At 36.4% G+C, this 17,985-nt stretch overlaps 1 protein-coding gene across 1 annotated transcript in view; it reads right to left on the bottom strand.

Annotated features, from left to right (window-relative positions):
* Positions 1-12,898, bottom strand: part of LOC116257634 (L-type lectin-domain containing receptor kinase S.4-like) — a 55,092-nt gene extending 42,194 nt beyond the window's left edge. Inside the window, exon 1 of the mRNA XM_031634580.1 lies at positions 12,740-12,898. Within this exon, the coding sequence (XP_031490440.1) occupies positions 12,740-12,898 (159 nt within the window). The remainder of the gene's footprint in view (positions 1-12,739) is intronic.
* Positions 12,899-17,985: the final 5,087 nt, after the last annotated feature.

Here is a 17,985-nt window from a genome sequence, read left to right on the forward strand (position 1 = left end):
TTCAGTATCATTAATGTTGGCTTTTCTTTTTGTTTTTTGTTTTTTTACTTTGTCACGACAAAGGAGTTTCCAAAGGAGATAGCCTCCAAAGAGAAGTGATCTTTAACCACGAATACCTTCTCACTATTGAGCCTACCAATGAACCAGAGTCACTCTCTTAGTTCCTTGACACAGAACTAAGAGCATGACAGTTTGTGATTAGAGCAACATGACAGTCTTTAGGAATCCTCTTCTACAAGAACAGAGTCCATAATTATGATCATGTTTGAGAAGAGAAACCTTTGTACCACCAACCTGGTTTTCCTGATTGGGGAGGCATTAAACCATAGTAAACCAGCCACTTTATAAACATTTGCAACACAATGTGACCACTTCCAGCCCCCACTCATCTTTACTCTGACAATGCCAAAAATGGCTGAAAATTAAGGTTTGCAGCTAGATATTTATCGCTGTTTTACATATTGTCCTCATTCTTGTTTATAGAATACCTCACAACATGAGTGTCAGACTTCCCTCTTAGCAATCTCAGCTAGCTTAACCACCTCTTTATGCACCACCTGATTTTTGAAACACCATAGCTTCCAGATTGTGATATTGAAGCAGGCAAGCCAACACCATCCGAATTCTTTACATGAGAACCTCTTCCTCCACCACCAGTTCCAGACAGAGAAAAAGTCTGAGGTATGGAATTTATCAACTCCAAACCATGAATAGATGCATTGCTAAATGTTCATAGCATTAGTATATGAGAAAAGAAAGTGAGATAGATCTTCACAAGCCCTCCACACAACTTAAAGACAGAAACAATGGAAGACCCTACATGTTGAAGTTTGGCATCAGCAGGTAGACGTTAATAACTACAAACAAACACAAACCAGTTAGCTCTAGGTAACGCTTTTGCATTCTACAATCTACTGTGCCATGTAACTACCATTCCTTTAATTTTACGTGGTTCCAAACTTGGTTCCTGAGCTTTGCAGGTTTACGATTTTCTTTAGAACAAAGAAAATCTGCACTTTGCATAAGCCTAAGTTGAAGGCAATCTCCAATGCATTGCACATGTCACCATAGATTTAGCTCAATGTGGTGATGTATTAGCATTTACTTAACCGAATTTTGAAGGAAAGGTTCTACTTCCCAAGCAGATCCAATGGAATCTGCTTCAGTAAAACATCCTCCGTAGAACTTAGCAAGCTCTCCATTCATTAAATTTCAGTAACAGATTTAGATCCCGCCCAAGAGAAGAAATATTGGGAACCATTTCCACATACCAAGTACTTTTCCTACTCAAATATTTTTTCATGCATAATGAGTCCCATATGCCCTGGTGAAAAACTATTGTACATCCTAGAAACAACCGATTAGCTTCATTGACCTCTTTAAGTTTTCTAATGCCGAGCTCACCTTCCTATTTACGAAAAGCGAAGACATTCCAGGCAATTAAATGAGGCTTACCCCCTGCATCCGACTCTTCCTATAAAAAACTGCACATAATCTGTTCCATTTTCTTAATGACACCAAGAGGGCACTTGAACACCAACATCCAGTAAATACGAAGTGCTTCTAATACTGATTTGATCAAGTAGATCCTACTGCATAGGAAAGTAGCATGCTTATTCATAAACTAAGTTTACTCTGTATTTTTAAAAGAATAAGAACCATACCAACATTCTCAAATTTGTTGGCTTGGATGGGAGACCCAAATATCGAGTAGGAAACTGTCCTAGGCTCTCGCCGAACTGTTTACAAATACTTGCAATCTTGCTTTGGCCCATATTGAAAAAGTTGAATGCTGATTTTTCAAGGTTAATCATCATTCCAGCATAGAGTTCAAACAGGAAAAAAAATTGTAGATAAAGAAAGCCATTCTTGAAGGCTTTTAAGAAAATCAAGATGTCATCAGCATACATTGTAGAAAAAACTCCTTCTATGCCTCTTCCAATATGCAGTACTTCAATCATTCTTCTTTGAATTGTAGCTTGCAATCTATGTGAAAAGATTTTCATGACAATGAGGAATAAAAATGAAGATAAAGGTATCCTTATTGCAGACCATGAGAAGATCCAAAGTATTCACCTTGATGGTCATTAATCACAAGAGCACAAAAATCATTTGTCACTACTGTCATTACTTTTTAAGTCCAAATAGGATGAAGTCCTAAATGCAAGATGGCAGCTTGTAAGAAAGTCCAATTGACCCTGTCATATGCTTTTGATAGGTCTATCTTCAACATAAGCTAGTTGATCTAGCTTTAGACATTGTGTATACCATCTCAAGCACAAGAAGAAGACATTGATGGACGTTTCTATCTTTCAAAAAACCACCATGCATGTTGGAAATGACCCACTTTAGTGCCTTCTTCATTCTTGAAACTATGATTCTGAAAATAAATGTCAGTACACTATTCTCAAGAACAATATATCTGAAATTGGAAATGTGCACAGCTGAATCAAATTTAAGAATTATGATTATATGACTTCTCCCTAGTTTCTTAACAAGCTTTCCTTTCTAAAAAAAAAAACTCTCTAGTGGCAACTGTGATATTAGTCCTTAACGTGTCCTGACTTTTTTGAAGGAACGATTTCAGAAACCCATTCAGACCTGGTGCACTATTGGAGTTGGCACCCATAACAGCTATTGCCCTTCCTCATCTGAAATGGGACTTAACAACGGTAAGTTTTCTTTTATAAATACGCAGTGACCAACAGCAAGCTGATCCATAATCATTCTTGTTGAGTTGTCACGGGTAGAAAATCTTTAAAAATGAGAAGTACATGCTGAAAGAATTGGATCCTCCTCATAAAACTCCCCATCATCTGTCTTCATGTGCAAGAGTCTATTTTTTTTTACCTTTCTTGAACATAGCATGGAAACATTTGCTGTTATTATCCCCTTTTTTTAGCCATGATACCCTTACTTTCTTTTTCTAGTACATTTCTTCATCTCAAAGAGCATCCGCAAGAAAACATCTAATATGATTTTCAGAAGTGGACCAATTATGAGATTCAATATCTTGCCTCTTATAAATTTCAATAAGATCCATTTGAAGTACGTTAATTCTGGTATCAACTTTCTTGGTTCTATACTTACTCCAATTACTTAGGCATGGTCGTACTCTATTCTGTTTTGCGAGAAGTTTAAGCACTGCGCATCCTCTACACTCCACTCTCCATGCTCTTGTAATAATGACCTTACAACTGGGTTGACACTCTCAATAAAGGAACTATTTAAATCTTCGTCTTCTCTAGCATGCGGTTTTAAAGATATTTAATTTACATGTAAAAGAGAAGTGCTGAGTGGTCTAAAGAACTTCTTGGTTCTACCAAAAGCTGCCCACAATTTTCAACTTGCTCAAAAATCTATCTAATTTGCTTTGAACCAGTGCTGTCGGGGTGCAGAGATTGGTTCAAGTGAATGCTCTGTTTCTGTCCACAATCTCTCTTAGTCAAACATCTTGAATGAATCCATTGAATGCTAAACAAGCTTGTCTAGCAGGGGCAGGCCCATTTTTCAGACTCCTTATAAGTTAAATTAAAATCTTTCATTATAATACTAACATTTGTTTATTGGCAATAATAATATTTAACATAACCAATTGGTCTTTGCGAATTCTAAAGTGAGGGTGAAGATACACCCCTATTGTATCAAAGTTGAGATTGAAAGCTTTATGAATAAACAAACAATCCATCCAAAATTTATTAAATTTGCAACTAGTCAATCTAAAATCAGCATGTCTCTAACTACACACAATTATGGCCCCATTAAGATTCACATCAATATTAGATTAAAAAAAAACTCCTCGTAGTGATTGCAAAAGGATTTGAAGTTGTCCGCATTCAACATGATATCGAAACATGAAAATGATCCCAAGTTGATGAGATATCACCTAATTGCCAAAATCTTTCTAGGTTGTTAGAGTAGCAAGGCCTGTAACATTCCAACTATAAACTTCATTTGATGGCAATTGGCAACTCATTTTAGGCTCCTTTTCCTACAGGAGAACATTCTCTTTGTTATGGAAATCCTCTGCTCCTTGGATATCCATGTCAGGATCATGTTGCGCCAACTTCCTTTCATTCAGGCCAGAACTTTATATAGCCTTAAAAAATGTTGTCCCACAACTCTATCTTGTGAAAAGTAACAAAAATTGATTGAAACTTGTGTCCAGCTATCTAAGGGTCCTTTCAAGATTCAATTCCTACGATTATCTCTTTGTTTTCATGTTTAATTGAGTTGAGGAGGACTATCTGGTTAACTTGTGAAATGTGTTGGGGTCTGCTAAACAGGTGAAACTGCCGACAAGCGTTCACATCCTGCAATCAAACCTGGTTGAAATGTTTTGGAAAACTTCCGCCTGTATAACAAGACAAAAATTTTAGAAAAGAAAGTTGGCCGTATGTCCAACTATTTCTTCTCAAATCCCACCATACAACCTATATACTTAAATCTATGAGAGAATAGGCTGGCAGGCAGTTGTTTCGTGTTATCGAAGCAGCAACTTCATGTGCTATAAAAAGAAGACATTGATACATCAATATATAGAGAGTTTCTCATGCAGCTTTACATATAGTTTGAAGGTGCACAGACGGCAACATGGTTGGATATGGTGGATCAATCATGATAGACTCGGGTACCACGCTGACTATCTTGCCAAAGATGTGTATGATCAAGTGGCAAACACGGTGGCTACTGTCACAAACCATAAACGCTTCTGTCATCCTAACCAAGATTATTTGTGTTATAATGTAGAGAATAAATGTGAACCATGTTAAGGATTGCTGGAAATGTCCTTTCAATCCACCAACACAGACTTGAAGCTGCCACCTTCAAATATCTTTGGATGTATAGAAGTATGACAGCTAGCTTAGCCATTTTCGGGAATGTTTTCCAGCAGAACATGCGTGTGAAATATGATTTGGGGAAGGGGCCGCTTTCTTTTGCACCAATTGAATGTACTCAGGGCTAAAGGTATACACACACACACACACACACACACACACACACACATATATATATATATATATATATATATATATATGTCTTTTGTGATGATCTACGTGGTTCTCTGTACTAGCCTACAATTGGCAGCATTGGACGCTGCTTATGTTTTATGTCCTGATTGTCATGTGGTTGATGGTGTTATTTTTTCATGTTGAATAAATATATGTATCTTGTTTTAAAGATGTTTTCCCCTCCGTTTAAGTTTAAAGCTTAACTTAGATATGTCTGAGTGAGTATGAACACTAACTATGGCTTTAACTCGACAGTCGCTAATACTGGCAATTCTGTTGCTAATAAGTAATCGCGACGGTCAAAACTCCACCAACACAAGTCCCATTGCCCAAACGATTACCGATGAAAATGGCCATCATGTCTTAGTTGGGTTTGTTGCGACATTAGTTGCTTTAAGTTAGCATAATGGCCATGGAATGTGCCTACACCTTATTGTAACTTTGACGATGGAATTTTCAGTCCCATAACACAATGTGTTCTGTGACGGTTATATAAGTCGCTTAACTTCACAATGTTTTTTAACTTTGCAACTAACATGCTAACCCTCCATCAACAATGATGGATATTGTAGCTTGCACAGTGTACTGGCTAGCGACATATTTTCGAGTCCCTTACACATGTTTGGAATGGATTTAGTACACAGCGACATATTCTTGAGTCGCTGACAAATGTATGGGACGGATTTAGTACACAGCGACATATTTTCAAGTTGCTGACACATGTTTGGAACAGATTTTGGGATCACTGAAGAATATTAAACGAGTGCATGTGTAGCTAAAATTCGGAACATATAGTACCTGCTCAGCGTTTAATTCATTAGAACATTAATTTTTTTGTTAATTGAAATGCAGTTACGTTTCTTGAAATAAGAATATGGTGCTTTTATGTATTTTTTTTTAAAAGCAGAATATTATACTTAACAAGTTCCATCTAAGAGAATTGAAAAGTCTCAGCGCAGGTTACACAAAAGACTTTACCTCCAGAAAGTTGTAAGCTTCAATAGTCTTATATGTACTCTTTTTCATAAGGTCAAACAAAGAGATCATTGTACTCCGAGAAGAGTAGCATAACTGGTCGAGTTAAGAGTTTGGTGAGAGTCAGGTAGTCAGTTCCAATACCATGAGCATTATTCTCATGAACCATAAAGGTTGGCAGGAGCTACTCCAAACTGAAGGGAGTGACAGTAAATTCACCTGGTTTTGATGTTTCTCTAGACCCTGGGGTAAAGGGGACGAGTAGAGCTTCTGCCCCTCATGCATGCAGGTGGCAGGTTCACTCCCGCTCACCCATAACAAAGAAGGGTTTTCTCCACAAGCAAAAGGTCCACTAAAATGTCATGCATTTGAGAACAGTGTCTATAAAAGTTGGCCTGAATTAATTTAAGTCAATTTGAATTGTTTGGCAAACCTGTTGTTGCCCCGTGTTGTTATTTAATTATCTTTAAATACTTTTAAGATTTTTCCTTTTCTATTTTTCACTTGTTTTTTTAAATATAGTATACTGATTTATCTTACCAACAGCCTGCAGGTTGTTTCGCTTTGGGTTTGGGTTCTGATTTCGATTGTTATAAACATTTATTAGAAACGAATGGTCTATAGAATGGATTCATTTTCACTATTACCCAAATAAATATATATTGTTGAAGGTTCCACACTGCATTCAATCATCAAACAAGTAATATACTTAATTTGCTATTTATTTTAAATGTGCATTTGTCAGTGTGAATTCAAATTTTATTTTAAAATTTTATACGAACCCTATTTTGATTGTCAGGACCATGAAATGCATGGAAGTATAAAAAATTGAGATTGGGGCTAGAGCCTTTGGTGGAGTCATACGTGGGCTGGTGTAGGCAGTTGCCCAAATGGTCCTATCAAATTTCTTTTTTTCATTTTTGCGTAAGCTTTAACTACTTGCTTCTTTATATGCACCAGTGACCCTATAGGTATGAGATTCTTTAAATTAGTGCCCCTAAGTCCAACATTCCTAACTCTAGCTGCCACTAACCATGGTTGGAGGTGGAACTAGCTAGATGATAAAATAATGAAGTTTCTGATATTGATTGTACTAAGTTTTTTCTTAATCATGTAATAAATATGTTACCAATTGGCAGCTTCCCCATTGACCGTCAGTGTCGAAAACTCAAGCAGCATGATTGAAGAATCAACAAGCGACATCCCATGACAATGCTGGTGGCTAAAGTTCAGTTTCTCCTCCTCCACCACCCTTCTCTCCTCATTCTTCTTGACTTTTATTTGAATCCCTTGAATATTCAGGAATGACCCGGCCAATCCAGTTTTCAGTCACCTGATGGATCATATGAAAATCCATCAAAGGATCTGTAATGGCCCACCAAGCAGGAAAGTTGCCATGATCTTTGAGAAAATTGATTTCTCACTACATGGACAAGCTTGCCCTAACCCGTCAACTTGTAACCTCAACCTCATCTTTAGTGGCAGTACCCAAATTTTTTACTGAACATCGCTTGAGTCACCGACCTGAGTTTGACAGTACCCTGTGGGCACTATGAAGTGACTGGAACTGAGTCCAGCTTTATCACAATATAATTTTTGACTAACTGGTGTGGGTAAATATGGTGCACACTGACCCACCCTTAGCTCTGCTACTGCCCTTCTTACAACAAGTCCCCTCACAAATTACAATGTCAGCTGGTGTCTAGAAATTAATGACACAGACAGTGGATTAAATTATTTATTTAATTACCTACTTAACATTTCAATAAAGCGAGGCGTTTCCCTCGGCAGTTTCCCAGAAAAAATTACCTACTTGATATCACAAGCAGTGGCTGCCGGATGGGCATGCAGACCAATTACATTATTATACTTGAAAATATATGTTAGGTACGGGAAAACTATATATGTTACACTTATAACATGATAACTCGATTGCAAGATAATCTAAGAAAGGTTATCATTTGAGAGCAATGTGTTATACTAGTGCAACTAGGGTGGAAGCGCTATGCCAGTTGATGGACATTTGGCTCTACTCACATGGGCATGGGCATTATGGGAAGCCGGATTTCAGTTTTCACTCAAACTGAAACTTGAAACTGGTTATGTTTACACCCCTATGTATAAAAAAATGTACATAATAAGTAAAAAATAAAAATAATTTTTAGAAGGACAAAAAGGGTTTATGAAAAAGCAAAAAATCCCAAAATATACACTTATTTACAAAAAAGTCAAAAATACCCCAACTCCTTTCTTTTTTTTTCCTTTGGTATACATTTGCGTGTACAACCTTGTGCATGTAACTCGATATTAATATATGTTATTTTATGTTCCCAAGAAAGAGATCAGGATGGGTATTTTCCCACATAGAAGGCATATGAGAAACATCAAATGGTAATTGGTGGGTCCTGTCTGGCCATATACATGTAAAAACAGTATGGCTGGACCATTGACGCAGGGCGCAACCTGGTCTCTTGGATTGCTATTTTGACAAGTAATGACAGGTCGAACACAATGAGGAGCCACTCATTTATTTCCATTATTTGGTTTGATAAGTAGCGACTGGCCGAACACAACGAGCAGCCACTCATTTATTTTCTACATTTAGTTTTCCAAAGAAAGACCAGCCTGGTCCATTTGGTGTCCTTTGACCGGACCGGGCACAAGCCCGTACTGACAACACGAACCAATATCACTGGACAAGGTAGGGGTGTAAACAAGGAGGCCCAGGCTATCGCCGAAAAGAACTCATGGGTGGCTGACCGACTCTCTCTCTCTCTCTCTCTCTCTCTCTCTCTCTCTTGTGTGTGCCTGTGAATATATATATTTATACATATAAGATGATAAAAAAACATACCACTTAGGTAAGGGACGGAAGCCAGGCCTATTAAATATCTTTTTTCGTAATTTAGCAGTATCTTCAAATATATTTGGTGATAAACATACATTAAGTTAGTTCTTTTTTATTTTATTAATATACCATAATAATTAAGAAAGAGATGGCTCTTATCACATTAAAATTTTAATAGTAGAAAAAAACACTTCTTTTTATGAAAGTAATTTGAACTTGAACATTATTTAGATTAAATTAGTGTTTATAATGAACAAATTAGGAGATTCACATTTTGTTCAAAACACTTTTTAACACAAATATAAGAGGTTTGTTGGTTTTTGTTTGTGACCGAAGTAGTGCATGTGTGTGTGTGTGTATATATATATATATATATATATATATATATATATATAATTTTCAATGACATTGCTATCTCTTTTATAAGGTCCGTGGTGTAGGTACTGTGAATAGCATTAAAATAGGGAAGGGGAAGTTGGTCGATCAAACCAAGGCATCTTTCAGATGTGGTTTCATTAGCATATCAGTCTTCTATATGCTTTTGTGGTGACGCTGATCTGTGTTGAAGTCGATGATATATGTGAGAGACTTCCTATATAAAAAAGGACCAAAAGTTGTGGAAACTCATTCTTCTGCTTGAAGAGTCATATTTAGCACTTGTTGGACATAATAAAAAGACGGTCAATTGCCTCTGATGTAACAGATTTTGATTTTTATTGTTGTCATGGTATTCATAATTCATGTTCTTCCATAGCCACCATATTGCCATGGGAACACAATCTTCCAACTTCATATAAGTATTTTGATTCGAGCCTTTTTATTCCACCTCCACGTCTGCGTCTCTTTCACCAAGTCTGAAACTGTAATATCAACGATGATAGAACTGTCATATCATGTAAACTAATGGTTCCTATTCAACAGGGTGGTTCCTCTCTTTTTTGACTTGTCTACCACCGAAAGTGAAAATGTGGTGGAAGAAAGAAACAAAGAAATAGCTCCATGCCATTTGAGTTCTCTTGCATGTGTAGAATAGAGAGAGAGAGGGATAGAGAAAGAGATGGGTATTACATGTTTTATTCTTATTTTAAATAGTAGTCTGCACTGTCGAGTGGAGAGAGAGATGAGCTTACGGGTGCCCCCAAGTAATTTTATAGGAAATAAGTAGTTTTATGGGAAATGAAACATGAATTAAACAATTCTCCAACCTGTTAAGCCCAAAGGAAAAAGACACAAAAATACAATTGGCCTCATAGATGGCTCATTTTTTGAAATTATTGGGTTGTATTGATATGGTAGAAACTTTTGGTAAAATGGATTTAGGTTAAGGATTCATGACTTACCCATTGAGTGACTTTGCCACTAGATATTTCCAAAATGAGTACTACCATGTCTGGATTCAATAGATATGTTGTCATTCCAGGCTTCCTTGTCCTTTGAAGCCAAGGTCTATGGTAAAGAAAATCCAATGTCTGTTTGGTCCACTTTTTGAAATTGTAAACAAAAGCAAGACCTAGAAACGAAATGTCTTTTCTTTCTTTGTCCATCCTTTCCTCACTTTTCTCCTTTCCCTTTCCATTCTAGCCATCATCCAAAGCATTTGGATGATGAATTTTTGCCAACCAAACATATTTTTCAAAAATGTGGACTAATGTGTGGGCCTCTTTGAATTCAAATTTGGATGATGAATTTTTGCCAACCAAACATGTCATTTATAATTCAAATTCGATAATAAAATATTCAAGGCATGACATGATGGGTGGCTAAGTCTCTGGTGCCAAAGTCCCCAATCTCGATTGATTTGGGAAGTCATGGCACATTCATTAATTTTCAGTACCTATAGCCCGTTTTCTTGAGTTTCCACACCAATCTTCCGCTTTGATATAGGGTCTTGCAATGCATTGTTAGTGGGGGAGAAAATAACTTGGCAATTTAAATCTTTAACAATTTTTGAAACGCACAACAAGTTACTTGAGAGATCAGGCACATAAAGCACTTTAGATTTAACACCATTTCTATGAAAATCTAACTCTTCTCCTTGAACAAGCATTGAGGAGCCATTCGCAGTAACATGATTTTTTTTCTAGGCATTGAAGAATAATTACTAAGGTTATGGCTGTTCATAGACATATGATCACTAGCTCTAGAATCGATTATCCAATAATCAGACTTGAGGGAAATAAGAGCATTACCGGTAACACTTGTTGATGTTGCAGTAGCATTTTTCTGCTCTTTACCATGATGATCCTTGACATTTTTAAGTAGTTCAATTATTTTTTCCAGCAGCTGAGTAAGATCCGAAGTATCCAAAGTTTTGGCTGTAACTTTGGCTACTGCAGTGGTGCTTTCTTTTTCTTTTTTTATTTTTCTTTTTTTGGCCTCATGGTGGTTGGTTTTTCATGGAGGAACCAACACCTTTCCTTTTTACAAAGAGAACATAATCGTCGTGGACAGTTCTTCCACTTGTTTTCACTATTTTTATCAACTCCATAGAAGGCAACCTATTCTACATTACCAGAGTTGTCCTTTGGAGGATCAAAATTTTGAAGCATTACCTTTTTTTAGATTCATCTCTTATAAGAATAGAACAAACAGTGGGAAGAGAACGAAGTTCCAGGGACATTAAAATCTGGCTTCGGATGGGTTCTTACTCTGGGCCTAGAGTCACAAGAAGTACAAAAAATTTCTGTTGTTCACGTTTTTTTTCTTTGGATCAAAGAGTAGCAGACATATCCATAAGATAGTCAAGTTCATCCCACATACCTTGTATGTTGCCTAGGAGATTGCTGAAATTTTTGTTTTGCTTCTTAAGATCCCAAATGACTTGAGAGTTTTGATACATATGAGCAATGTCATTTTTCTCACTATATGGTTCCTTCACCTTCCTCCAAATTTGGTGGGCAGTTTCTGCGAAGTAAAATCCTTGAGTGACGTTAGGCACCATAGAGTTAATCAACAAGACATTATGAGATGATTGGTGGATCGCCATTCTCTGTAAGTTGGATCTGTTTCAGCAGGTTTTGGAAGATCTTGAGTAACAAAATTCAGCTTGCTTGTGCCACTCAAATAGAGCATCACAAATTTGGACCAAGCTAAATAGTCGCTGCCAATTAAAAGTACAGAAGTAATTTTGTTTGCAGGGCTTGGTTGTTCCTGCACGATAATTTCTTCCACCGCTTTGCTGGTGGTTCCAAAGCTTGAGTCTTCTGTCATGATGAAATGAGCAAGATCAAGCACCAGGAGATAAGCAAAATGTGCCAAGAATGAAAGTCAATACTCTGATACCATGTTGAAATAGGATAAAGAAAGAGAACCAAGAAACGAACACTGATTTTTATGTGGTTCAGTCCATAGACGTACATCCACGATGAATGCTAAAGCAGTTGCTCCTTTGATTTTCCCTGTTTCCTTATTTTCTTTCTTTGCTTTACAAGTATATATACGATACATGAGGAAAGCAAAAGACAATGCATACGATCATTGGTACACTTTACATACAAAACTCAAAATTATCGAGGAAAGAATGTCAGTAACGTATATTGCAGCAATTTTTCCAATGTTCAAATTGATTTCAATAAGGCAAGAATGAGAATGATCCATTGAGCATGCTGCGCTAGATGTAACACCCACTTTCAACATCATGAAATTCATAATTCCTTTTCTGATGTAACAGATTTCGATCTTTCTTTATCCGTTTCCCTCTTTCTCTCTCACAATCTGTCGACCTCTCTTTATCTATCAATCTCGCTTTGTCATTTTACCCTCTCCTCCTCCTTCTTGGTTCAGAGAATGCCAGATCGTGTGCTCTTTCCTCTCCACAATGAAACCCAAAGATTTCCCACTAAAAGTGTCTATCTCTCATTCTCGATTGCTCGACCAAGAAGCCATTTAATGCCAATGCCATCACCTCATTGCACAAACCCAACATGCCCACCGCATCATGCAGGGTCTCTACCTTCCCCATCAGTGACCCAACTTGCAGTCTGAATGGCATCATCTCTTCTACCCCAACCAGCAGCCTCCAAGCCCTCACCACAACCCGCAGTGCACCACCATCACTCTTCATCCCCTATCTGCCCCCCAACCTGTTGTCCACTGTCAAGCTTGTAGTAGGTGCATGTGGACAGTAAATGTCTATTTTGAGGTTGAAGATTCATAGTAATTAAAAACGAGCAAAAAAGAGTCACACAATCATCCCCTGCTGCTGCTCAATGGATTAATTTGGTTGAAAGAGATGTATAATCCTCCTCTATTCTTCTTCTACTTACCAGATGATCATTCTCCAAATAGGTCGATTTGAAGCCTTGCAACCAGAAACAATCTATTCATGCAAATGTTTAATCATAGTGTTTCTCTCCCTGCAAAGAGCTGATCTCTTTCTTGCACAATAACACTGCGATCATTTTGCACAAGAGAAGATCTATGGGGATTGTCAGGCATTTCTTCATATTCATGTTGGTAGAACTTCTTTATTATTTTCTCCTAGTGATTGGACACTTGACCTTTTTTTTCTTTTGCTTTGAGAGAGTGAAACTAGAGATGGGGATCGTTTTTCACCATTTTTTCTTATGTTATCTTAGATTGTCAATTTTCTTTATCCACTTTCCTTTGTCTTAATAAAAGAAAAAACAAATAACATGACATGGAAAGCATGAGGCAGGGGATTGAAACCTACACATCACTCAATTGGCCGCCTTGATCCAAGACAATCCATTTTCAATCAACATGAAAAAGTTTGTATTATAATTTCTGTAAAAACTTTTCAAGGAAGTAAGCGATAGGGTGGTTCTATGCCGAAGTTTTCAAATTTCATATACTAAATCTCTAAGATCAGTGTTGATGAGGAGAGGAATTTGTTGATATGTTTGCATTCCCAAAATTTACTTTGATTTTTGTATTGCTTCAGCAATATAAAATTTTATTTTTGAAATGAGAGAGAGGGAATCACCCGTCTGTATGAAGATTGATTGTTCTCGGGATGTTTATGAGGATAACCAATCCAATGGCTATACTTATTTTTGATGCATTTCACTTTTGCTTAAAATTCTTTTCATTCTAAATATGGTGTGGTGTTTGGAGAAAATGTTGAAGATTTGATGTTTCAAATTTTTGAGAAAGTTTTAAAGAATCATTTAAGAGCATAATCCATTTTGATTTGAGAGATTTTGAATTGAGAAATCTTTGCAAATATTATTTGGAAACCTATAGAAGATAATATGGGTATTTTAAAGATCATTTTTTAATGTTGATTTAGTGTCCTCTTAAGAACTTAAGTAAATTTAAGATTTTCCTCTAATTCGGTATTACATCGCTAGAGCTTCATTTCATGTTACTTAAATTCTTTTAGAGAAATGCATGTGATTATTTGTGAATTTCCCAAGTGCATGTGAATGTATGAATGGATTGAACTTATATAATTGGAAGCAAATCCTTCATTCCTACTATAACATTTATCTAAAAGCATTTTTACCATCACATACATGTAAGTTTCTCACTTTTATTTGCATAATTGTCTTCAATATTCTTATGAAGAGAGACAAATTTTTGAAAATGGAATGAGATTGTAGACTATCAAGCATGATTTTAATATTAGATCATTAATTGAGTTTTGGTCTCAATGAAGTTGATAAACAAATATTAAAATCCTAGACCTTAGGGAAGAGGTGTTTGAGAAAATGTGTTTGAAATGTTTGAGAAAATGTGATTGAAAAAATTGAAAGAAATGAAAAGAAAATAAAGAAGAAATGATTCTTAGTAATGTCTTAATTTTTAAAAGAGAGAGGTGCATATATGTATGCATATATATAGTCACATGTATACATATGTGAAAACTTATAAAAGAAAGATTTTAAATCTAAAAGAAAGAGAGAGGTAGAAGAAGATTTTTTTAGAGAGAGAGATTTTAGATTGGTTCAAGTGAATGCTCTGTTTCTGTCCACAATCTCTCTTAGTCAAACATCTTGAATGAATCCATTGAATGCTAAACAAGCTTGTCTAGCAGGGGCAGGCCCATTTTTCAGACTCCTTATAAGTTAAATTAAAATCTTTCATTATAATACTAACACTTGTTTATTGCAATAATAATATTTAACATAGCCAATTGGTCTTTGCGAATTCTAAAGTGAGGGTGAAGATACACCCCTATTGTATCAAAGTTGAGATTGAAAGCTTTATGAATAAACAAACAATCCATCCAAAATTTATTAAATTTGCAACTAGTCAAACTAAAATCAGCCTGTCTCTAACTACACACAATTGTGGCCCCATTTAGATTCACATCAATATTAGTTAAAAAAAAAAACTCCTCGTAGTGATTGCAAAAGGATTTAAAGTTGTCCACATTCAGCATGATATCGAAACATGAAAATGATCCCAAGTTGATGAGATATCACCTAATTGCCAAAATCTTTCTAGGTTGTTAGAGTAGCAAGGCCTGTAACATTCCAACTATAAACTTCATTTGATGGCAATTGGCAACTCATTTTAGGCTCCTTTTCCTACAGGAGAACATTCTCTTTGTTATGGAAATCCTCTGCTCCTTGGATATCCATGTCAGGATCATGTTGCGCCAACTTCCTTTCATTCAGGCCAGAACTTTATATAGCCTTAAAAAATGTTGTCCCACAACTCTATCTTGTGAAAAGTAACAAAAATTGATTGAAACTTGTGTCCAGCTATCTAAGGGTCCTTTCAAGATTCAATTCCTACGATTATTCTCTTTGTTTTCATGTTTAATTGAGTTGAGGAGGACTATCTGGTAAACTTGTGAAATGTGTTGGGGTCTGCTAAACAGGTGAAACTGCCGACAAGGGTTCACATCCTGCAATCAAACCTGGTTGAAATGTTTTGGAAAACTTCCGTCTGTATAACAAGACAAAAATTTTAGAAAAGAAAGTTGGCCGTATGTCCAACTATTTCTTCTAAAATCCCACCATACAACCTATACACTTAAATCTATGAGAGAATAAGCTGGCAGGCAGTTGTTTCGTGTTATCGAAGCAGCTACTTCATGTGCTATAAAAAGAAGACATTGATACATCTATATAGAGAGAGTTGCTCATGCAGCTTTACATATAGTTTGAAGGTGCACAGACGGCAACATGGTTGGGATATAGTGGATCAATCATGATAGACTCGGGTACCACGCTGACTATCTGGCCAAAGATGTGTATGATCAAGTGGCAAACACGGTGGCTACTGTCACAAACCATAAACGCTTCTGTCATCCTAACCAAGATTATTTGTGTTATAATGTAGAGAATAAATGTGAACCATATTAAGGATTGCTGGAAATGTCCTTTCAATCCACCAACGCAGACTTGAAGCTTCCACCTTCAAATATCTTTGGATGTATAGAAGTGTGACAGCTAGCTTAGCCATTTTCGAGAATGTTTTCCAGCAGAACATGCGTGTGAAATATGATTTGGGGAAGGGGCCGCTTTCTTTTGCACCAATTGAATGTACTCAGGGCTAAAGGTATACACACACACACACACACACACACACACACACACACACATATATATATATATATATATATATATATATATGTCTTTTGTGATGATCTACGTGGTTCTCTGTACTAGCCTACAATTGGCAGCATTGGATGCTGCTTATGTTTTATGTCCTGATTGTCATGTGGTTGATGGTGTTATTTTTTCATGTTGAATAAATATATGTATCTTGTTTTAAAGATGTTTTCCCCTCCGTTTAAGTTTAAAGCTTAACTTAGATATGTTTGAGTGAGTATGAACACTAACTATGGGTTTAACTCGACAGTCGCTAATACTAGCAATTCTGTTGCTAATAAGTAATCGCGACGGTCAAAACTCCACCAACACAGGTCCCATTGCCCAAATGATTGCCGATGAAAATGGCCATCATGTCTTAGTTGGGTTTGTTGTGACATTAGTTGCTTTAAGTTAGCATAATGGCCATGGAATGTGCCTACACCTTATTGTAACTTTGACGATGGAATTTTTGGTCCCATAACACAATGTGTTCTGTGACGGTTATATAAGTCGCTTAACTTCACAATGTTTTTTAACTTTGCAACTAACATTGCTAACTCTTCATCAACAATGATGGATATTGTAGCTTGCACAGTGTACTGGCTAGCGACATATTTTCGAGTCCCTTACACATGTTTGGAATGGATTTAGTACACAGCGACATATTCTTGAGTCGATGACAAATGTATGGGACAGATTTAGTACACAGCGACATATTTTCAAGTTCCTGACACATGTTTGGAACAGATTTTGGGATCACTGAAGAATATTAAACGAGTGCATGTGTAGCTAAAATTCGGAACATATAGTACCTGCTCAGCGTTTAATTCATTAGAACATTAATTTTTTTGTTAATTGAAATGCAGTTACGTTTCTTGAAATAAGAATATGGTGCTTTTATGTATTTTTTTTTAAAAAAGCAGAATATTATACTTAACAAGTTCCATCTAAGAGAATTGAAAAGTCTCAGCGCAGGTTACACAAAAGACTTTACCTCCAGAAAGTTGTAAGCTTCAATAGTCTTATATGTACTCTTTTTCATAAGGCCAAACAAAGAGATCATTGTACTCCGGGAAGAGTAGCATAACTGGTCGAGTTAAGAGTTTGGTGAGAGTCAGGTAGTCAGTTCCAATACCATGAGCATTATTCACATGAACCATAAAGGTTGGCAGGATCTACTCCAAACTGAAGGGAGTGACAGTAAATTCACCTGGTTTTGATGTTTCTCTAGACCCTGGGGTAAAGGGGACGAGTAGAGCTTCTGCCCCTCATGCATGCAGGTGGCAGGTTCACTCCCACTCACCCATAACAAAGAAGGGTTTTCTCCACAAGCAAAAGGTCCACTAAAATGTCACGCATTTGAGAACAGTGTCTATAAAAGTTGGCCTGAATTAATTTAAGTCAATTTGAATTGTTTGGCAAACCTGTTGTTTCCCCGTGTTGTTATTTAATTATCTTTAAATACTTTTAAGATTTTTCCTTTTCTATTTTTCACTTGTTTTTTTAAATATAGTAAGTATACTGATTTATCTTACCAACAGCCTGCAGGTTGTTTCACTTTGGGTTTGGGTTCTGATTTCGATTGTTATAAACATTTATTAGAAACGAATGGTCTATAGAATGGATTCATTTTCACTATTAC

Source organism: Nymphaea colorata, chromosome 7 (assembly GCF_008831285.2).
Source record: "Nymphaea colorata isolate Beijing-Zhang1983 chromosome 7, ASM883128v2, whole genome shotgun sequence".
Classification (NCBI taxonomy): domain Eukaryota; kingdom Viridiplantae; phylum Streptophyta; class Magnoliopsida; order Nymphaeales; family Nymphaeaceae; genus Nymphaea; species Nymphaea colorata.